Source organism: Lemur catta, chromosome 6 (genome assembly GCF_020740605.2).
Source record: "Lemur catta isolate mLemCat1 chromosome 6, mLemCat1.pri, whole genome shotgun sequence".
NCBI classification, from domain to species: Eukaryota; Metazoa; Chordata; class Mammalia; order Primates; family Lemuridae; genus Lemur; species Lemur catta.
The window spans coordinates 56280249-56302092 of record NC_059133.1 but is presented as its reverse complement, the minus strand read 5'-3'; the positions used below and the strand labels follow the sequence as shown (position 1 = coordinate 56302092).

The 21844-nt window shown below is 55.4% G+C and overlaps 2 protein-coding genes across 4 annotated transcripts; both read left to right on the top strand.

The window, feature by feature from the left end:
• Nucleotides 1-4404: 4404 nt before the first annotated feature.
• On the top strand, nt 4405-10481 carry ATG101 (autophagy related 101). 3 transcript variants are annotated; one of them, XM_045553953.1, is made up of 4 exons: nt 4405-4448; nt 4769-4913; nt 7338-7665; nt 9781-10481. In XM_045553953.1, exons 3-4 carry the CDS (start codon nt 7414-7416, stop codon nt 10183-10185), a joined length of 657 nt encoding a protein of 218 aa, XP_045409909.1. In that variant the 5' UTR covers nt 4405-4448; nt 4769-4913; nt 7338-7413; the 3' UTR covers nt 10186-10481. The 3 variants fall into 3 exon arrangements, with proteins under 3 accessions (XP_045409909.1, XP_045409908.1, XP_045409910.1); XM_045553952.1 differs by lacking the exon at nt 4405-4448 and adding an exon at nt 4463-4673; XM_045553954.1 differs by lacking the exons at nt 4405-4448; nt 4769-4913 and having other exon boundaries at nt 7336-7665.
• Nucleotides 10482-12217: 1736 nt separating this feature from the next.
• SMIM41 (small integral membrane protein 41) lies at nt 12218-16272 on the top strand. The gene is made up of 2 exons (XM_045553951.1): nt 12218-12713; nt 15748-16272. The coding sequence occupies exon 1, from the start codon at nt 12293-12295 to the stop codon at nt 12578-12580; it is 288 nt and encodes a 95-aa protein (XP_045409907.1). The 5' UTR covers nt 12218-12292; the 3' UTR covers nt 12581-12713; nt 15748-16272.
• Nucleotides 16273-21844: the final 5572 nt, after the last annotated feature.

The following is a 21844-nucleotide window of genomic DNA, read 5'->3' as shown; positions in this document are numbered from 1 at the left end:
TCAGGTAGGTAAGCAGGAAACCTGGACTTCATCCCTGGGGCCTAGGTAGCTGGGATGCCAAGAGGATAGATACAGAGAGGCCCCCTGCCCAACAGGAAGCCAGGGACAGAAAGACAACCCCCAAGAGGTAGATACAGAGACCGCCTTACCGGGGGTAGATGAACAGCCCTCCCCTTTTGCAAGCACAATCACACAGAATCCTCTTCCCCAAAGAATGACAGACACACCGATCTTGTAGGAAGGAAAGACAGTCCCTCACCCTTGAGGAACGCATGCACAGAAATAAAGCCCCACCCCCACCCCAGCTTGGCCAGGCACAAGAGCCTTTCCCAGCACACAAGGACGGATCACCAGATTGCCAGGAGAACAGACAGCAGACGTGCCTCCCCGGCCTGGTCCAGGTCTCCAGGCTGCCTGATGAGCTTGGCAGGTTGGGGCTGGGAGGTGCCTCTTTCTCACGCTCTCCACCACTCTCTCCTCCGCCCAGCCATTTCCTCTGCCACGGAGGGCGGGGGCTGGGAGTGACATCCCAGAAATGGTGGGCGGCAGAGGAGCCCCTGCCCAGGATCCCAGAGGGCAGATGTCAGAAGGGGACAGCTGGTCCTCCTCGCCCCCGCAGCCTGGCCCCAGCAGGAGGGTCAGCAGGCAGGGTGCTGGCTATCCAGCCAGGCTGGCCACCGTCAGGAGCCCCCAGCCTGACGTCAGTCCCACTCATTGTTGTTGCTGGGGCTTGAGTCACTCCCTGTGACGCCACCGGGGTCAGCTCTGGAGCGGCTGGGGTGGCCTACAGGGTCAGTGTTGGGGCTCAGCTCTCCCCTGGGCACATGTGAGGATGAAGTGGGGCCATCTGAGGCCACGCTCACCAGCGAAGCCAGCTGCCTGCTCCCAAGGTCTCGGACTGGCCTTCAAGGTCCCTCCACAGGCCTTTGCTGCAGGCATGGTGCAGAGCGCCTCAGCCAGCAGCCTGCCCGCCCGGCTGGCCGGGGCTCTGGGCTCTGGCTGAGAAGTTAGACCTTTCTATCCTCACCTCTCTTGCCCCAGAACGATCAGTTTCCACCCTTAGCCATCACCAAGATCTCCCCCCCTCACCGAGCTTTTTTCTGCCCCCATATCCAGGAAGCGTTTCCAGAATACTTCCCTGCAGCCTGCTCCTTCCTGGAACCACCCCCTCTCCTCAGGTTGCTGTCCTGACCTCTCCGCAGCCGTCCTGGTTTCTCCTGGTGCCCAGTCACTTCCCAGCTTGCTGAGAGCAGAGCTTGGGACTCCTCTTCACTCTGAATATGTCACTTTCTATTCCCAGCATCTCTCTGGGACAACAGCAGCAGCCTCCATCCTGGCCCCCCTGCCCCTACAAACCCTGCTGCCATTTCTTTCATTCGATTTACTCAGGTGTGTCTCCTGGTCCAGCTCCTCTGTAAGACTCTGACCTTCCAGAGGGCTAGAATTGTGACTTGTCCCCCTTGGTATTACAAGGTATCACATGGGCCTGGCATGTGGACAGTTACAAATGTGTGGCATGAATGAATGAATGAACAATTACATCTTGATCATTGGGGGAGCAGCACAGGATGGGAGAATTCACTCCACACAGTCCCACTCTCCACCCCCTCAGCGGACTACTCAGATGGGGGTGGGACCCAGGGTCTGAGCTGCAATGAGAACTGCCCTGTAAGAATTTAAGGCGGTCTGGGGAGGCAAGGGTTGGCCAGCATGTGAGATAAGAGGTGAGAGGACTCAGCCTCAGCCTCAGGCAGGAAAGGCCCCGTGGAGGGGATGAGCTGGAGTAGGGCCTAGAGCAGGTAGAAAGACTGGTGGGAGGAGGGAAGGGGGCGTGTGGCCTTGGCAAGTGTGATACTCAGGGTGGTCCAGAGAAACAGAACAGTACACACACACATACACACACATCTGTGGACAGGGAGATTTATTATAAGGAAGCAGCTCACATTAGGCTGACAAGTCCCCAGATCTGAAGTTGGCAAGCCAGAGACCCAGGTGAGCTTATGGTGTAGTTTCAGTGTGAATGCTGCCAGCAGGCATGAGACCCAGGAAAAGCAGGTATCTGAAGGCAGTTTGAGTCTGAAGGCAGGAAAAAAACTGATGTCCCAGCTCTAAGTCAACCAGGCAGGAGGAGTTCCAACCTTCTTGTTCTATCAGGCCTTCAACTGACTGGATGAAGCCCACTCACACTGGGAAGAGCAATCTGCTTCACTCGGTCTACCAATTCAGATGTTAATCTCATCAGAAACACCCTCACAATAATGTTTGATCAAATGTTTGGGCACCTTGTGTCCCACTCTAGTTGACGCATAATATTAACTGTCACAGCAAACCACTACGTATCACTGAGCCTCAGTTATAGTATCTGTAAGTTGCAGGGTGGGGGGGGCGGTGTTATATCTACCTTGAAAGGTAGTTGGAAAAATCAGCATAATAGTGCCTGTGAAGTTCTGGCATGGTACCTCGTAAGGCTCAATGACTGGTAGTAGTGATGGTGGTGATGATGATGATGATGATGATGATGATGATGATATCAGGATAGTGGCAGCAAAGGGCCCTGAGATGGAGTGTGTTGGGGGTGGAGAGAGATAAGTCACTCTCCTCACTCACTGGCAGGCTCTGGTTTCTCCCCCACCCCAGGGCTGGTTCCAACCTTCCTGGACCCCCCTCCTTTGACTCCTCACAGACCCCTCCTCTCAATATTATCTCCTGATCACTTCTGGTTTTGTGCAGGCTCCAGAACAGGTTGCTGGTCTGTAGGACAGGCAGCTTCCTCTTTCCCCAGGCCTTGGGGATATTCCCAGGCTGCCCAAGGAAAGGCACCCACAACTGGGACAGAGGCAAGGGTTGAACAAGGGCAGAACGGTGGGGAGGAAGGAAAGGGGAGAGGGAACAGATGAAGAGGAAGAAGGCTAGCCAGAGGACCCCCTCCTCTGGAGGTGACGGTGGTATGCTGAAGCCAGCTGATACTGGCACTCAACAGCAGATTGTACTCCCGACCATCAAGATGTAATCATTCATTCATTCCAGACTCTGCATTCAGTGATGTCCTACAGCCGTGGTAGAAAATTGGCAAATCAAGGCACTTCCCTTCAGAGAGCAGGTGTTAGACATTTACCAGCACTGCTCTGGTGGGTGCAGCTATTGGAGAGCAGTGGTGCGTGGAAAGGGTCGGCTGAAGAAGCCAGAAAGAGAGCTTCTATAGTGGTCAAGAGCCCTGGATTTGAATCCCAGGCTGCCATTTCTCAAGTGACTTTGGCAGGTTACTTAACATCTCCTAGTGTCACTTCCTTATCTATCTCATAGGATTGATTGGAATCAGGTTAAAAAATATATATATATGGCATTTAAAATCATGCCCTTTCCATTACACTCAGTAAATGTTATCCATTACTGATTTGGGAGATAAAGTGTGTGCTGGGAAAATGAGCATCTTAATCCCCAAGTAACGACTCGGGAGTGCCTCCTGTTGGAGGTGGGTGCACGCCAGGCTCTGCAGGCATTCTCAGAGCAACTGACAAACCCCTGTCTGCCCTGGGCTTGCAATCTACATGGAGAAATAAACACGATCCCGAAAAGTTATACAGAACTAAAAATGCACTCATATTCATACTATACTTTACAGGTCGCGAAGGTTTTTATGAGTCATCTCTGTTGATCCTCACGACAGCTCCCTGTTTACAGAGGAGAAAATCGGAAAGGATGAGTGATGTCAAGGGTCACACAGAGAAACTATGGCATAATGACAAGGCTTACAAGAACGCTGGTGCTGCTGTATTAAGGTAACACTTAGAGATTCTGATTAAGCCCCTTTCTCCAGCATCTTTGTGTGGGTGGAGGCCAGGGATCCTGTCTATTATGCACACTGGACAAGCTCACGTTTTGCCATCCACTCGGCGTCTTGCAGCACACTGGCGTGGGCTCCTCTCCAGGAACTGTCCCCAAATGGTATGCCCTTCCTCTTGTGGGGACCGGTGCCCCTTCCAGGCCTCTCAGCGCGGAGCTGGGACTACGCCTCGGTCCCGGGGCGGGCTCGCAGCCGATGACTCCTCTCCGCCTAAGGAGGCGGCGCAGAGCCTGCCGGCCGCTCCTTCCCTCGCGACTCTATGGCGGAAGTGAGTTGTCCCGGCCGAAGCACAACAGCGTTCTCGGTGGTGGGAGCGAATGGACTCGTCCAAACGAGGGGGATACGTCTCACCACCAAATCTTAAAGTCCGAACGATAATCAAGAAAAAAGCATAACCCAAATCATATGTCAATATGTGACTACACTTGAGTGCTAATATAAGTGTACAGACGACCTGGGCAGTTGCGTTTGTGTCGGGCTCGGCCGCGCTGGGCACGGCCCCCCGCCAGAGGCCGCCGGAAAAGATAGACCCTCCCGGGCCGCGGGCGGGGGACGCACTTCCGGGTCCGGCGCCGCCTCCTGCCGTGGTGGTCCGGCGTCCGCGGTGAGAGCGCGGCGTGGTGGGCGGGTCGCCGGCGGGGGCTCCGGGAGGTAGAGCGCTGTTCCCCCCGTCTGTCCTCTGCCCTGTGCAAGCGCGGGCGCTCCCCGGCGCGGCGGGAGTGAGGGCGCGCTTGGAACTCCCCGGGCCGGCTAGGCTTGGCGCGGGGCGCCGCCCCCGAGACATCCGAGGAGAGGAGTCAGCTCCTACCTTGTTCCCGGGACCCTGGAGGTTCGCCCGTAGTGGCGGTGGGAGAAACGGGACCCAGGCGGCAAGTCCTTCCTGCGTCCCGCTCCAGGCTCATGGTGCTTTGTTTTTGCTTTTAGTCCGTCTTTCGTGGCTCAGCGTCCGTGCGAGATTGGAGCGTGCTTGCAGAGGTCGTATCTGCGGAGGTCGTACCTGGGCGTGAGGAGGAGGAAGAAGGTCATGATCCGAGCCTGAGTAACCTGTACTCCAGCCGTTGCGCATAAGGTGGGAATAGTGGTGATCTAGCCTCCAGCCTGGCTTCGACAAGGCGTCAGTTAACCTCTGCTATTTGGGGGGACCAGAGGGATGACACTTCGCAGGCTCTACTCTGGCGAGCTCCCCTGCTCACCGTAGGGGTGTTGAGGGGGACAACAAGCTCATCACAGACCAGACGTGGCTGCTATGGGAAGGAGAGTAGAGTTGGTCAGGACTGCCTGCCTGGAGGAGGGATCCTAGAATAGCACGAGAATGAGAGAAAAGCCTGAACTTGGGGCAAAAGTGAGGACATGTATGGCATGTGTGAAAGATTGTGGGGAGACACAAGAGGGAAAAGTCTGGAAGAAAGAGCTGGACCAGAGCTGGGAGTCTTTAGGTAGGAAACTGCTGGAGGGAATTGAACTAGAAGGCAGAAATGAGCAAGAGATCCCTTCTCATCCTTGATCCAAGACTGTAGGAGAAACTAATCCAGCAACCCTTGGAAGGACCTGGAATTCCTTCCAAGGGTTAGGATGAACTGAGCAGTTACTTTGTACTAGGTACTAGGAATTGAGTTTACAGTGATGCGCAGAATGTAGTCCCTTTTCTCAAGGAACTGTTTGTCTAGCAAGAGATACAAGAATGAAACCTGATAGTACAGGTAGACCTGAGCTGGTTGCCAGGCGAGAGGCAGAGCCAGCCTGATTTCTCAGCAGTCCACAGATTGCTGCTCCATGCCTTGTGCTGAGCACCAGGGTTTAAGAGGGGCAGAGACAAACTGAAATATACTTAGAGGAGGACCCCGAGGAGATAAGATGTGATGTGGAGCAGGCATGTATATGGGGACTGAGAACCTTTACCTTGTAGAAGGAGTGAGGGGTGATAGAAGAGCTGCCTCTAAATAAAAGCTCTCTTGTGGAAAAGGGGTGAAACCTATTCTGTGTGGCTTGATCTCAAAACTAAAACCAGGGGTTTGAAGTGTTAAGAGACAGATTCCTTCAGTAGAAGGAATAACTGAATAGAACTGTCCCAAGATGAAATGGTCTGCTGTGAGAGGTAGTGAGTTCCCTGTTCGGGAAGGTTTGCCAGCTGAACACTCAGCTAAGAAACTTGACTCTTCTGTCACCCTCTGGGCTCATATTTGGTTACTTACTAAGTTCTGGTTCTCAAGTCTGTTCCCTCCTTTCCACTCCCTCCATCAGTGGTATAGGGTTGCTGCATCTCTCGACAATAACAATGTAATAATGAATTATGGCAGCTCATACTTAGCGAATGTTTACTACTTGTTAGATACTGTTTTAAGTGTTTTATAGATATTAACTCATTCATTCCTTGAGACAATCTTTCCAAGGTAGCTATTATAATCTTTTTTTATATATGGGGAAACTGAGGCACATAGGTGTTAAGCAGCTTGCTCAAGATCACCCAGGGAGCAAGTGGCAGAGCTGGGGCTCCAATCCAGGCTGTCTGGCTTTCAAGTCATTGTTCTTAGCTACTATTCTACTGTGCTTTACATGTGTTACCTTAATTAATCCTCATTACCATCCCAATTTACAGATAAGAAAACAGGTTCAGAGAGGTTGTGTAATTTGCTTAAAGTCACAGAGCAAGCTATAGGAGAGCTGGGATTCAAACCCAGGACTGTTGGATGTGAAAACTCCCACACTCTGCACTTCTCTCCCCCATGCCTAATTATGCTGCTTCTGTCACTGCCGCTACTGTGGTGGCCTCTAACTGGTTTCCCTGCCCAGCCTTTGTGCCTTAAATCCACAAGTTTTTACCCTAGAGTCTGTGGATGGCTCTGGAAGTATGTGAGATTTGATGTGTATATGCATGTGTCAGGTTTTAAAGCCCAACCTTCATAGCTTCATTGTCTTTTCAGAGCAATTTGTGTAATCCCAAAATAGTTTAGAGCCATTTTTTGCCCTTTAGCCAGAGGTAGCTTTCTGATGCACAGGTTTGATCTTGGCACAGTCATGCATTGACTTCACTGCCCTCAGGACAGAGTCCAAATGCCTTAACCTGGTCATTCAAGGTCCCAGGAAATCAGATTCTAATCTTCCTTTTCTTCTTACCCCTACCTCGCACTGTCACCATTATGAAAATGTTTACTTGCCTGTTTCTCTTTTATCCTATCAGTTTCTCAAGGGCAGGGGCTATCCTTGCCTTTGAATGGCCAGGGCCTGACAGGTGTTGCATAATGAGCACTTGCTGTACACTGCACTGAATGTCATAAATGGACTCCTGGCCTTGGTTGGTTGTTTGGGCTGGTAACTTTGAAGCTCTTGCCCTTCGTGATGCTGAGAGTTTGTTATTCTCTGATAGTATGTGCTGCCGAAGTGTAGAGAAGGGCCAGTGGAGGCAGAAGCCAAGCTGAGCCTAGAAGGAAGCAATCAGGTAACATTGCACATCATTCAGAAGGTGTCATCATTCTGACCTGGGCTCTTCTTACAGGGTGACCCCTGGGTGGGGTGAAGCTCTCCTGTCTGTATCCTTGTCCCCCACCCTAGTGTGGGCCGCTGGCTGCAGGATGAACTGTCGCTCAGAGGTGCTAGAGGTGTCAGTGGAGGGGCGGCAGGTGGAGGAGGCCATGCTGGCTGTGCTGCACACGGTGCTCCTGCACCGGAGCACAGGCAAGTTCCACTACAAGAAGGAGGGCACGTACTCCATCGGCACCGTGGGCACCCAGGATGTCGACTGTGACTTCATCGACTTCACCTATGTGCGTGTCTCTTCTGAGGAACTGGACCGTGCCCTGCGCAAGGTTGTCGGGGAATTCAAGGTAGGGGTGCGGCACAGCAGATGGCAGGTGGGCCTCGAATGCCCTTCCACCCTGGCTTGCTGTTGGAGCAGCTTACTCTTCCCGAGTGTGTGGGTCAGGTTCTTTTGAGTTCTAAGGAACAGGCATGTTGAGAGCTCCTCTCGGGGAGGAGGGCTTGTGTGTCTGTGTGGAGGTTGGTGGCGGGGGGTCACTCATGAAAATATCTGAGGAAGAAGGGAGAGCCCAAGCCCCTGTGGCATTGGTGCTCAGGTCTTCAGTTGCTCCTTTGGTCTTGACCACAGCTCTGGCTCCACGGCTCTCTCTGCTGCCACCGTCTTTCTGCTTTCTGCTTCCACTTTTTTTTTTTCCACCAGTTGGCCTTTCCCACAGGAAACTCCCGCAGAGGGAGGATTGCTTGGCTCAAGATGGAATGTCCCTTTGGGCAGTGTGGCATGTGTTTGTGTATGTGTGGGCATGGAGAAACATGTGGAAGGGACACAACCAGACTGCTGATGTTGGTCACTTCAGGTGGTGGGAATAGCAGCGTGGTTTTAATATTGTCTTCATTCAGAGCCAGAGTGTTTCACCAGTTCAATGAGTGGGTATCTTTAAATTTTAAAGTAACAAAGGGAATTTTTCTTCTTTTAAGGCACCTGCTCTGGTCAGAGCAAGAGGGCTATGCGTCTGACTTTCATTCCACAAACGTTTGCAGAGCCCGTCCACTGTACCAGGTGCTCTGTGCTCATTGCAGGGGGCTGCCTAGTGTCGGGTGGAGCCCTCTCCCAGGCCACAGCACTCAGAAAGCCACCCTCCATCATCCCTCCCAGGCTCAGAAAGGGCAAGTTCGTAAGAGGTGTTTCCTAGTCAGCCTTCAGGAGAGACATTGGCATTCAACTCTGTATCCTCCAATGTCTGTGAGAGGTAGGTAGAGCAGAGTGGTTAAGAGTGTGGACTCTGGAGCCTGCCTTTACCATCTAGCAGGTGTGTGACCTGGGGCAAGTGACTCCACTCATCTGGGCCTCAGTTTCTCTGTGTGTAAAATTGGAATGATAATTGTACCTTCCTCATACAGTGTATGTATTGCAAGGACTAAATGAGTCAAATGTGTCCAGTGTTTGGAACAGAGCCTGGCACACAGCAAGCATTACAGCAGTGTTGGCCATTTGAGGTCACATGACCTGGTTTGTCCACAAAGGAGAGACTATTACCTGATGGGCAGGTCAGGATTTGAAAGAGGCATCCTTACCCCTGGGTTGGCACTGACTCAGACGGACAGGTGCTTCAGGGTCCCAGCTGCCCTCAGAGGAGGAGTATGGGGCCACCCATGCCCAGGGGGTGGGAAGGGCAGAATCACTGGACTAGATCGTCATTTGCTTCTCAGAGGAGAAGAGGGAGAAGCAGACAGGTCTGGTCTGTCCTTCGACTTCCCGTCCCCATTCTGTTCCTTGGTTTCCCTCTTTTTTTTTGTTTTTGCTAACCCCTTGGGAAGTCTGAAAGTTTTCCCTCTTTCTAAGCAAGGATCATTAGGCTTTACAGTCTCCTCTTCTTACTCTTTTAAAACAGACTCTGAATGTGGGTTGTCATACAGTGAATGAAGTAGGACTGTGTTTAATTGGCAGTGGAGAAGGCAAATAGGGTTTACCTAGAAGAAGGAGGAGATGTGGGCAAGGGGATGATTTTGGAGAACATTTGGAGGGATAGGGGCCAGGGGGTAGGTTGTGGAAGGAGAAGGCCCTTCATGTAAAGGTGAAATCAGACAGTCTGCATTCAAAGCCTGGTGCAGTGTTCACAGGCATGGCGTTGTTAAGAGGAGCCGGTGGGGTTGTGTGTAAAGTTCCTAGCACAGAATACGTTGCCCACAGGTCAGTAGTTATTCTTATGGCATCAATTCTTAACAAAGCTGGAGGAGTTGGGCTTGGAGACAGATTTCATTGGTTTGCTCGAACTGTTCAATTTCAGGCTGGCAATTTGCTGTGTTACTTCACACAAGTCCTCTACTCTCTGGGTCTCATTGCCTGCCATCCCTAAAGGGTTAATGGAACTGAGAGTAATTCCTGAGCATAGGAAGCAGGCCCTCATGGGGTGTGAACTCTTCAGAGGCATCAGCTTGCTCACCTCCTACCCCTTGTTCCCCAGGATGCGCTGCGCAACTCCGGTGGTGATGGGCTGGGCCAGATGTCCTTGGAGTTCTACCAGAAGAAGAAGTCTCGCTGGCCTTTTTCAGACGAGTGCATCCCATGGGAAGTGTGGACAGTCAAGGTGCACGTGGTAGCCCTGGCCACAGAGCAGGAGCGGCAGATCTGCCGGGAGAAGGTGGGCGAGAAACTCTGCGAGAAGATCATCAACATCGTGGAGGTGATGAACCGGCATGAGTACCTGCCCAAGATGCCCACGCAGTCCGAGGTGGATAACGTGTTTGACACAGGCTTGCGGGACGTGCAGCCCTACCTCTACAAGATCTCCTTCCAAATCACTGATGCCCTGGGCACCTCGGTCACCACAACCATGCGCAGGCTGATCAAAGACACCCTTGCCCTCTAGGCCTTGCTGGAGCCATGGGAGCTCTTTGATGGCTCCCAGACCTTGGCTTCTGTGGATTGTACTGTTAGGCCCTTGGGGCTCTGGAGCTGGTCCTTGGTGAGACTTGGAAGGGACAGCCCTTGGCTTCCTTGTTTTGCGGTTGCCAGCCTTTGGTCATCCCCTTAACCTTTATTGACAGTCAAGTCCTGCCTACACTGTCTCTCCACAGCCCTGGGGGGATCCCCCTTCCTTCTCCACTATACAGAAGAGCCACCACTAGGATGGTGAATAAAGTTGAGAATGTGAGTTTGGGTTGAGCCATCTCTCCCTTGGCTTGTGTTCTGCCCCGAAACGTTAACATGTCCTGGCGTCCCCATGAAAACACAGGTGTGGGTTGAAGGTATTGTTCCAAGGTGAGGGGAGTGGGTGGATGGGATTTAAGATAGATTAAAACTGACAGATGTTGCACTTCTTTGGACATTCACATAAGCAGGTGTTACCCACCCAGATATGACCATGACCAGTCCATGAATGAGGGCAGGGGGTGAGGGTCTGTTGCTTTTGGATGTGACTGAGTTATTTCGCCTCCCTTACTAAGGCAGCTATGACATCCCTGGCCTTTATATTATCAGGTCTTGTTTCATGTTGGCCCCAAAGAGTACCTTCTGTGTCTTCATAGAACACACACAGGTCCCATGTGCACCAGAAAGGTCATTTGGTGTGGGGTCTCTCTCTGGAGAGATTGGCCAGCTGGAGACACTTCTTCCAGGCTGGTCCTCACGTGGTTGTTAGGACATTGCTTTGGTAACTCATACTCCTTTTCACACAAGCATATTCAAGTGTTTGTTGTGTGCTATGTTTTCATTGAGTTTTTCCATATTTTATAATGTGTTTTAGTTATGTTTGGGGCAGTTCTAACCAGACTACATGGTGTGTAGGGAGGGGTGCTAAGGGAGAAGTGGGGGTGGGGGGTCTTGCCCAGGGTCCTGGAGCAGGGTAGGTAGCCAGGATGGCCAGGAAGTGTTTTCATGTTTTTTCCATTCCAAGCTACCCTTGGCCACGTGATATTCCATGACAGGTTTTGTGATATCCCACTGGATCTCTGGGGCATCAGAGAGCTGAGGACTCAGGAGGGGGGTTGTAGATGGGGAAAGCCCATTCCCAGCAAACCCTTGATAGCATGTGACCCCCATCTGGCCTGCTGCAGTCTGGGGAGTCTTCCTATTTTCTTCCCAGCTGGCGGTCAGCTAATCTCATCCCTTCTGAGGTGTTGACTGGCATAGGGATTGGTTGGCAGTGACTTTATTTTTAAAAAGAGGATTCAAGGTTTGCTACAGAATTTTTCAGGATACGTGGGCAGGAGGGTCTTGCTTCCACGTCAGCTTTCCCAGACTTTAATCTACTTTTCTGCAGACTCTGCCCTACTCTCCCACCCTGGCTTGGCCGTGGGACCCCCCAGTTGGTAGCCAGCTGGCCTTGGTGGACAGGACAGTAACACCCCCCCATCCCTTTTGGCATTGTGATTTCTCCCTGCTGTGGGGGTCTGGAGGAGGCACTGGCCTTCTTGTCCAGCTCCAGGAGGCTCCCAAAGGGGGCGATGGAAGAGGACGAGTATGAATCACTCAGATCTCTCAGGCTGGCATTTGCCTGGTCCCAGCAGCCAGCCAGGCCACCTAGCAATATAGACCTTTGGTCTAGGGACAAAAAGCCCAAGAATGGGGGTCACCTTTGTCCTGTGTCCTGCTCAGAGCTAGCACCTAGGATGGAGTCAGAGGATCTTTTCAGGTGCTACCTCTCAGCCTTCTTGGCCAAGTGAGAGGGAGAGTCTTGGGGACAGAGCTCCTAGGTTTGCCTGGCTGCATTCGCAGGGGTGGGTGTGTGGGCTTTGCGGACAAGAAGAAATAACCGGGCCCAGGAGTCCGGGCCTGTGGAGAAGGGGTCATAGTCCACACTGGAGGAGCTCTTTGTCTTGGAAGGGCCCAAACACTCGCTCGGCCCAAGGGGTGGGGGCCTAGGGCGCCTGGGATCCGCCCCTTGCTTCCCTCCCCGCGCAACCGCTGCCGGCCCGCCAGCCCGGCTCCCGCACATCTGGCGGTCCCACGCACATCTGGGCAGCCGGCGCTGGAGCATGAACGGCTCTCAGGGGGGCGCCGCGGCTTGGGCCGCCTGGCTGAGCTCCTGCTGCAACCAGTCCCGGGAGCTGCTGGAGCCCCCCGAGGGGCCGCGCGTGGTGCAGGCGGCGGTGCTGGGCGTGTTGTCGTTGCTGGTGCTCTGCGGGGTCCTGTTTCTGGGCGGCGGCCTCCTCCTCCGGGCCCAGGGCCTCACAGCGCTGCTGGCCCGCGAGCAGCCGGCGTCCCACGAGGCCCAGCCCGGCGGGGCCAGCGGAGGCGACAGTGAGGACGACAACGACAACTAGGCGCCCGGCTGCGCCCGGGGTTGGAGCCTCCAGGCAGCCCCGGGCTTCGCTCGGTGTCGTCCGCAGCACGCCCGACAGCTAGACAGCTACTGCCGAGCCTGTATCTTCCCCCGATGTGGCGCGCCCGGCACAGGTGAGAGCGCGGGAACGTAGGGGGCGTGGGGGCGTGCGCACGCGGGGTGGGGTTGAGGACGGTAACCTTATTGAGGGGGCTTCTCTAGGCGCAGCCAGGGCAACTGCCTTTGCAGAATCAGCGCTCCAGCGACTGTGGTTCCCAGCTATGTAAATCCACAGGGGTGAGGCTGCAGCTACCCCAGGTGTGCGGGATCAGAGGGAGGAGGACGCCCCTCCCAGCTTCCCGGATGTCCCTCCTGCAGTGGCCCCCCTCTTCCCATCTTAAGGGCCCCCCTTATGTCCTTTTTCTAGGAACAGTGGGTCACTGTGTGACTGTGGGAGAGGGGGAGGCAGACAGATCAAAGAGGAGGGAGCGTTGGGGCCGCAGTGTGCTTTGGAGCCCTTCAGCCCCGCACCTGCTCTCTGCCTGCGCTGGGCACCTGCCCCAGCACCACCGCCGCTGAGGCCCAGCTCAGTGGTGCCCCAGCACTGCCCATTCCGCTGGAGGCTGAGACGCACGGCCACAAACCTTTGGCTTCAGCTTTCTCTCCTTCCTGAAGCTTTTTCCCTGAAGGGGGCTCGAGTGAGATCCGTGCTGTTGCCTCCCTCTGGAGGCAGGTTTGGGAGTGTGGTTGCGTTTGGGGCAGAGCCAGGGGTCTGGATGGCACTGGGGAGTGGGAAGGTGTGCCCCTGCTCAGGCTGGGGGGACAGGTGTGGCTCAGAGCAAGGAGCTGTGTGTGGGGGGGGTGTTGGGGGGTGTGGATGGCAAGGTTCCCGACAGCTTGGGGGCATTAGGAGCACATTGCTCCAAGAGTGGAGCTGAGGATTCCCAGCTGTGGGGCCATTTTAACAATGTCTGGGTCTCCTGCCTCTGTCTCTCCAAGGATAGGAACCATCTGGAGGGAAGGGCCTGGGTGGCCCCAAGGACAAGGTAACTCCAGGCCAAGGCCTCCTGGGCAGAGCCACAGGGGCTGGGTCAGGGAGGCAGGGAGAAGTCTCCACTGTTCCTTGTCTCTGTTCAGCTTTGTACCTAGGAGCTCCCTGGGGGTTTCTGGGGGTGGGTGTTGTTGAGGGTGACTCTGATCACTCTTGACCGTCCCACTCGGGAGCCCCTCCCCTGCTTGCCCAGGGCACAGGCAGGGTACCCATTTCCCTCTGAGAGGGAGCCAGGCAGGGTGTGTGTGAGGAGGGGCTGGTGAGGGGCAGGGGAGGGTGTGGGCAGGTGCAGCAAAGCAGCTGTGAAGCTGACTACGACGTGTGATCCCTGCTGAGCGGCCCAGGATTTGGCGCTAATCCCGGGTAGCTGTGCCACACAGGCCTTGCCGAGCTTCGGACTTCTCACCTCGGGGATGCACCCCCACCCCCTTGGAGAAAACTGTCCAGGGCAGCGAGGGGTGGGGCGGCTGGGATGGGTGGGTGAGGGTGGGGGTGTGTGTGGTTACTGCTCCTGGCACAGCATGGTGGTCTGGGCCCAGGGGCACTCTCCCCACTTTGCTATGTCCTGGGGGCGGGGGGGACTCCTTTCCCTTATTGCATCGAGGGTCTCCAGCTCTCTCCCTGATAGCCTTTGTACCCCGTGCTCGCCTCCCCTTCCCCAGCTGGGATGGAGGGTGTCCAGATCACTGAACCCCTTCATTTCACAAATGCAAAGCTCAGAGAAAAGTAAGTGACATGCTCAAGTGAGTGACAGAGCTGGATGGGCCCTGGGGCTTCTGATTCCAAGTCCAGGCTCATTCCCACCATGCTTGGGTCTCCCATCTTGCTCCTTCCACCCTCTCTTCCTCTGCCTTCCCATCATTCTTTTTTTTTTTTTTTTTGAGACAGAGTCTCGCTTTGTTGCCCAGGCTAGAGTGAGTGCCATGGCGTCAGCCTAGCTCACAGCAACCTCAAACTCCTGGGCTTAAGCGATCCTACTGCCTCAGGCTCCCGAGTAGCTGGAACTACAGGCATGTGCCACCATGCCTGGCTAATTTTTTCTATATAGATTTTTAGCTGTCCAAATCATTTCTTTCTATTTTTGGTAGAGACGGGGTCTCACTCTTGCTCAGGCTGGTCTCGAACTCCTGACCTTGAGCGATCCACCCGCCTCGGCCTCCCAGAGTGCTAGGATTACAGGTGTGAGCCACCGCGCCCGGCTCTCATCACTCTTGAGATGCTGATGCATTTGGCGTGCAGTTCACAGTTCAAGCCAGAGACTCAAACCCCAAGCCCTGTGCCACTGTCCCCTTCCTGTCCCTACTTCCCCAGCGGCCTCATTAGATACCTTCTTGCTACTGGGAATAGCAGCATCTTCCAGATGCTGGGCAGCGGCTCTCTGGCCAGCTGGGCTCAGCGTTCCTGGCCTGACCCTGAGTGGGGAGGGCTGCAGAGGGTCAGTCGGAATAACCATCTGTGGAAAAAAATCCAAGCGCTCAGAGCAGAGGGATCAGAGATGAAGGGTGACAACCTTGGCCTTTAGGCTCAAGTTCCGGTGGAGTTAGGGGTGTAGAGTGGTTTGATGGAGGGAAGGGCCGTGCCCCCAGCATTGTCGGGTCTGCTCACACCCAGGCAGGGCTGGGTGGGGTAGAGGGGTAGGCAGAGGCTTTCTTCATCCAACTTCCTGCCTTTGCTGTCCCTTCAGCCCTGTGCTTGGAGGGCCGCGTGTGGGGTGTGCTGAGGAGCTCAGTGTTCCTTGGGAAGATACTGAGACGTTTGCTATGGAACTCTGACCCTGGTCAAGGCTGTCAGACTGAGTGGGGAGGAAAGAATTTGGGAAATTGGGAAGTGGTGATGCTGTCACTCCACCTTTCAGGCTCCAGCTGGGAGTGAGAGGTGGGGGATGGGTGCAGGTCTGAGCACCGAGAGAGAAGCCAGGCAGCAGGACTCCCAGCTCCGTTAGCCTGCACTGTCCCTGGGGGTGCTGGGCTGCTGAGGGGTTAAGGTGTTAACCTTCCTGCAGCCCTTAAATTTTACTCTAAGCTGGAAAAGCCTGTCAGGGGTTTATCCAATCTGTGCCTCGGCGTCCACATAGTACAACTCGCTTTCCAGCAAAGATGGGGTGCTATCTCTTACAGATTCCTGGGCCTTGCATCATCTGCCTACCAGAGAGCTCTCTCTCCAGCTGCCGTAACGGGGAACCCCTGCCACCTTCAGTCCATTCTTGGTGCAGATGACAGACTGGGAGACACCTGGATTGTGTGAGACCTCGACCTGGAATCCTTGCACCCAGCTCTTGCCTCTGACCTGCTCCATGGGACCCTGGAGTACTCCTGTTGTGGGGGAGGGGGGCTCTTGGGAGGTCCGCACTGCCAGAGGGAAGGAGCCCACTTGGTGACTGCTGCATGTCCTGGCCACTGAAGTGGTCACACACCCTGCATGCCTGGGGGGAAGGGGGTGCAGGGAGAGATGGTGGCTGTGCCCTCTGCCTGCTGGGCCTCTCTCCTATCTGGTGTGGGGCAGCAAGGATCTGACAGGCCAGTTACCTGTCCCTGCTGAGGGCTGTGGGTCAGTGTCACCCATGTGGAGGCTTGGGATGCGCCAGCCATCCGGCAATGTCCCATCGCTTTCTGTGGCTTGTTATTAAATATGCTGGTGATATAGACTTTGAGTGTCCAGTCTGTTTCCAGCCCTTGACTCTTGGAATTAGTGGTTTGTGCCCCACTTCCCTCCAGTTTGACCTGCTTCTAGCAGACACTGAAATAGCAGCCCTAGCACGGCCCCTCTCCCCGTCTCTCCTCGGTTGTGGCCATTCCTCTTCCACCCACAGATCCAGATCTTTCTGAGCCGGTGTGAGGTCGGGCAGAAAGCGACTCATGCTGGCACTCGGCTGCCCCGCTGTGGCCAGTGTGGGCAAGAGCACCGCTTCATCCAGCCAGGCACCGTGGGGTCTTGTCGGAGTCCAGCAACCCTGGCCTTGAGAGGAGAGTGGATTTTGTGAGCGAATGCGCTGAATCCTAGATTGCAAACCTTCCTAAACCTCAGTCTCTTCATCCACAGGATGCAGATGTCAGTGTTGGTTTGTCATTGATCAAATAGGTAATGTGCTTGTCCATCGATAAAAGGGTTTCTGCACTATAATTATCATGTGACATATTATTTTCCCTGAATCTCACCATCCCCAGAGAAGGGGAGGGGAGAGGAGGAGAGGAGGAGAGGAGGAGAGGTAGAGAGGCGTAGAACTATCCACCCTGTTCTTGGGAGCACTATTTGTTCGTCTTTCCATGAGTATTAAGTGACTGCTCTGTGCCAGGCACACCCTGGGAAGTGGGGACGAGGAGATAAACGGGACAGAGCCCCTGCCCTCGAAGAGTTCACAGTCCAGGAAAGAGTGAAACTGAAGTTAAACTAGACAATGACAAGTGCCCAGGTGGAAAGAGCCAAGAGCAGAGTGAGAAGTCTACTGGGGAGTTGGCACAGCACCTCCATAGAGGAGGTGGTGTAGCACGGGGCGTCCGCCTGGTGAAAGGGAGTAAGGACACTCTCGCAGCAGCCGGAGCACCGGGGCAGGGGAACTTTGGAAGCAGACACTTACCCTGGGAGTAGCAAGGTGTCTGCAGGGTTTCAAGCAGGCAGTAACATGGTAAGATCTGGATCTTAGAGAACTGGGGGGTCAATTTGTGGGTGGGAGCAGGTTGGAAGAGTCAGCCAGGAGGCTGTTGTCAAAACCCAGCAAAAATGATGGTCACCTGAACTAGGGGCAAAGAGAGGGGCCAGGCTGGAAATACAGGCTGAGGTCACTAGAGGGATGTGAGGGAGGAGGGAGAGGGAGGGGGAGGATGATGTCCTGCTTTCTGGCCTGAATAACTGGTGGTAATGCCACCCACTGAGAGGATGTGTTATCAGTTAGGACTATTTTTGGTCTGACTTTACAGAAAACCCAAACTATATTTGGCTTAGGCAGAAGGGAATTTATTGACCCCTGGAACTAAAAAGCCTAGGGGTGGTTCTGGCTGCAGGCCTGGCAGCAGCCTCAGTTTCTCCCCCTTCCTTGGCTTTGTTCTGCTTGCCACTGTGTCAGCTTCTGGCCAAGGGCAAGGGTTCTGGGATCACACTGCCCGGATTTGACCTCTGCCACCGTAGCTATTAGCCATGAGACCCGAGTAAGGTCCTTAACCTCTCTGTGGCCCAATTCCCTCATCTTTAGAGTGGGGAAAAACAGCACGCGGCTGTGCCGTTGGTTGTGAGGATGAAGTGAGATTCACACATGTGGGGTCCTCAGCCTAGGACCTGGCACAGAGCAAATGCACAGTGTTGATGCTGTCAGTTCTCAGCCTCCACGTGAGGCAGGACATTGGCTTTACGGCTTCTCAGGTTCAAATCTATTAGGAAAGAGGGGGTCACCCCCCAGGTCATGCAGGCCAAACCTTGAGTGGGCCTGTTTGACTCTGTGCTAGCCCTGAAGCAGTGTTATCCTGACAGTATAGAATGTTCTGGGTCTCGGGCACATGCTCTACTTGGGTTGGGGGTGGAGGTGAGGGGCTACCCCAAACCACAGGGCCCAAAGCAGGGCTGTTCAGTCCTGGGGTGGCCATGGACCAACCCGTGGCTGCTGCAGACGGGGCCGGGCAGCCGGTGAGTCCAGCTGTGGTGTGCCAAACGTGAGGGGAGCCATCAGGTGGACAGTGAGTATGTAGGGCCGGAGCTCTGCAGAGAGAGTGCTCTGAGCTGTGATGTTGCAAGAGATGGAAAAATGAAGCTGTGGGGATGGATCAGAATGAGGCGAGAAGGGGGGAGGTGAGGATGCAGCCCTGGTAGCCTCCACCTAAGGCAGGGCAGGAGAGGGGCACGCGGAGAGCCGGGAGGGAGGCCGAGGGGTGGGCTCTCTTGGAGTCAGGGAGGAGGGATTTGGGAAACTGAGGGGTTGGCCAGGAGAATCCATGTCCCTGGCAGTTCTGGGGTGCTGGGAAGGGGCCCGCAGCCTTGGACCTTGGAGGGAGACCGTGGAGGAGGCTTAGCCCACGTGAGCTACCCCCTACTCCCCCTCGGCCTGAGAAAGAAGGAGCCCCACGCAGAAGAAAGTGGTGACACAGCTCCCTCTGGGCCTGCAGACCCGTTGTAGGTAGAAGGACAGGTTTGTTTTTCTAGTACCCTCCTTTGTGCGGTGTGAGTGCTTTATCATGCACATGTCTCGCCTGGGCATAAGACAATAAAAAGTAAGACAAACACGTAAAAGGAGCCACTCCCTGCTCCACGCCTGCCAGGGCAGGCTTCCCTTCCAAGCCGAGCTGACTTGTGCGAGGCTTCTGAGTACCTTGGGGCCATCAGCCACATGCTCCCCACCATGGGCCTCTGTCTACCTGTCCCGGGTCAGAACTGCTACCCCTGAGAGCCCCACTTGTGACTCTGCTCCAGGGCATGCCTTCTTTGCTTCCAGCTTGCTCACTCAGACACTTCCACTGTGGTCCTTTGCCCTCCTCTTCCTCACTGCCCAGACCCTTCCCGCCCCCGTTTCGTCCCCTTCCTTTCAGGTGGCGGGGCCCATGGCCTCAGCTGCTTTCTTGCCCTTATTCTAACTTTGCTCCTCCCACAGAACTGTCCTGGAAAACCTCAGCCCTGGGGGGCTGCAGCTCTTTGTTCTCTGAGCTTGCACCCGGGCTGCCAAGCGCCTCCCAAAGAACATCAACCCCCGGGCAGACCGATGGCATCAGGAGTAGTCACCAGGCCTCACTGGACCCTGCCCACTGCCTGGCCAGCACTCCAGCCAACTGTCTCTGCCCCTGCTGCTGCGCTGCTGCAAGCCGCCTCCACTCTCGCACCCTGACGCTCCGCCTCCCCCCCCGCCCCCGCCCCCGCCCCCGTGCTCAGGTGCCGCCTCCTCCTCACAGCAGGGAGGCAGGAGAGGAGGAGCGCCCCCACCCTGCAGCCCCTGCCACTGCCGCCGCCGGTGCTCAGCTGGGGATTGCTGACTCCCGTGAAGCACACTCAGGTTTCTGCCGCCTTAAAATAGCCCCATTTTGCACCCACGGCCTCCTCCGGTTACTATCCTGTGTCTCACTTGTCTTTACTGCCAAGCTTCCCAGAAGAGTTCCCCACGCCTGCCGGCCCTGCTTCCTTGCCTCCTACTTAGGCCTCAGTCCTCTCCAGCCTGGTCTCCACCTGCTCCAGCCCCTGGGCCAGGGGCTCCAAAGCAGCTCTCCTGCTGGCCACTTCTGTCACCGACCCCTCCTCCCCCCAGCTCTCCCCCACCCCGCTTCCGAACAGCTCCCGAATGTGCTTGGTGACGTGGACGGGAGAGGCTGAGACTGTGGGCGCATGAACGATGCTGTCTGGGCCCAACCCCGGGTCTGCCACTGACTGTGTACTCTGAATTCTCTTCCTCATTAGGAAAATGGGACAATGATAACACCCACGTGGTGACACTCAGACAGGATGATGTGCACTTCAGGGTCTGTGCCCTTGGGCAGCCTTGGTTTGCCAATTGCCTGTCCCCCCTTCTCCTTGAGAGTCCTGTGCCAGCATCTCCTCCTTCCTCTGCCAAAACTCAGGGGCTGAGCTCCTCAGGGTTCTGTCCTAGGCCTTCCGCTGTCGCTCTCCCCTTCTCCTGGGGCGGAAACTGCCATCTCCATGTCCCGAAATCAGCAGCCCCAGCCTACCCTGGCTCCGAAGGCCACGTTAATTCATTGGTCCACTCTACAAAGATTTACTGAGCAGCTACCCCGGGCAGTCACCATCCCAGGCGCTGGGGAGCACATGGAGGCAGAGAGGTCCCTGCCCCAAGAGCCTACGGACATTCTGGGGGGAAGGGACGTGCGGTGGACCTGGGAACAGATGCCTGTGGTGATTGCAGACAGTGACTGTGCCGCAAAGATAAAACAGGATAATGGGATGAAGACTTGTGGGTGACTTGTGAAGGCGGCCAGGGAAAGCCTCTCCAAGGAGGTGACATTTGAGTCGAGACCTGACCTGTGAGGAGGATCTAGCCAGGAAGAGCTGGGGCACGGTGTTCCAGCCCAGGGACAAGAAGGTCCCTCGGTGGGGATGAGCCTGGTGCGTGCGAGGGGCCACCAAGAGGCTAGTGTGGCAGGGGCCCACGGAGCGGGAGGGAGAGCCCAGGCTGCGGCCGGGGCGGAAGGTGCCAGGGCACGCCCACGGCCCGAGCGGCTTTGGTTCGGCGTGTCTTCCCCTGCATGCTCTCCCTGCCAGCGAATGGCGCCACCGCCTCCCCAGCCTCTTCCTCAATTCCCTCTGTGCCAGCCCATCACCAAATATGGTCCATTCTGTCCTTAGAAAGTTCTGTTCCACCTCCCCGGCTGCCACCCTCACCTGTCCCCCGCTCCCCCTGTCTGTTGGTGCTTCTCAGCCCACCCATTCTCCACACTGTCGTCAGAGTCGTAAGGAGGAATATCCTGTAGAGCCACTTCCGTGTTTGACACTCCCCGACACGGCTTCCCATTGCTCACAGGATGGAGCCCAAAGTTGTCCTGTGGTCCCCAAGCTGTTGCCCTCTTGGGTCCTGCTCTTCTGCAGCTCTCACCACTGTCCCTGTGTGCTCCATCATCTCATGGCCTCTGGGCCTTTGAGGATGTTATTCCTGTCCCCTCTGCCCATTGCCTGGCTGGCCCTCTCTCCTCCGGCTTCGAGTGGCTCCTTCCTCAGGGAAGCCTTTTCTGACACCCTCCAGACTCATGGGCCCTGTGGGGCATTACTGTGGCACCCAGGCCTGCACCTGTGCATGTCCCTGCAGTGCTTAGGTGCACATCCGGTGTCTGTTCTCTGAGCTATGTAAGCTCCCTGTGCTCACCGGTGGCACTGGGGACATCGCAGGTGCTCAATAAACATGTTGAATGAACAGAGGGTCAAGTTCTCCCGAGAGGCCCTGGGAGGGCAGGATGGAGAGGCGTCTCCCTGGCCTGCCGCTGCCCCTGGAAGCTGGCTCATCCACCACGCTCATCAGCCCTCGCACAATAAGATGAGACCAGTCCACCGGATTTCTTTACAGCCTCAAGTCCCCTTTAGCTCTGAGTCCCATCCTGTTCCTGTGCCCCAGGGGTCTCTGTCTGCCCTTCCGACCCAGGAGTGAATCCGCTGCTCCCTGGCACAGGCCTTGGGTTCTTTCTTTGACTACTGTTTGCTCTCCAGCGTCTCTGGGAGACATCTGCACCCAAGATAGCCAGGTCCTGGGTCCAGCCCCAATACCAGCCCATGTGGACTAGTTCCAGGTGATGCCAAAGT

Excerpts from the sequence above, each read along its gene's own strand:
- SMIM41 (XM_045553951.1), top strand. The coding sequence starts at position 12,293 with ATGAACGGCTCTCAGGGGGGCGCCGCGGCTTGGGCCGCCTGGCTGAGC.
- ATG101 (XM_045553953.1), top strand. The coding sequence starts at position 7,414 with ATGAACTGTCGCTCAGAGGTGCTAGAGGTGTCAGTGGAGGGGCGGCAG. Across the intron at positions 7,666-9,780 it reads AGGTTGTCGGGGAATTCAAG|GATGCGCTGCGCAACTCCGG; the intron begins GTAGGGGTGCGG and ends CTTGTTCCCCAG.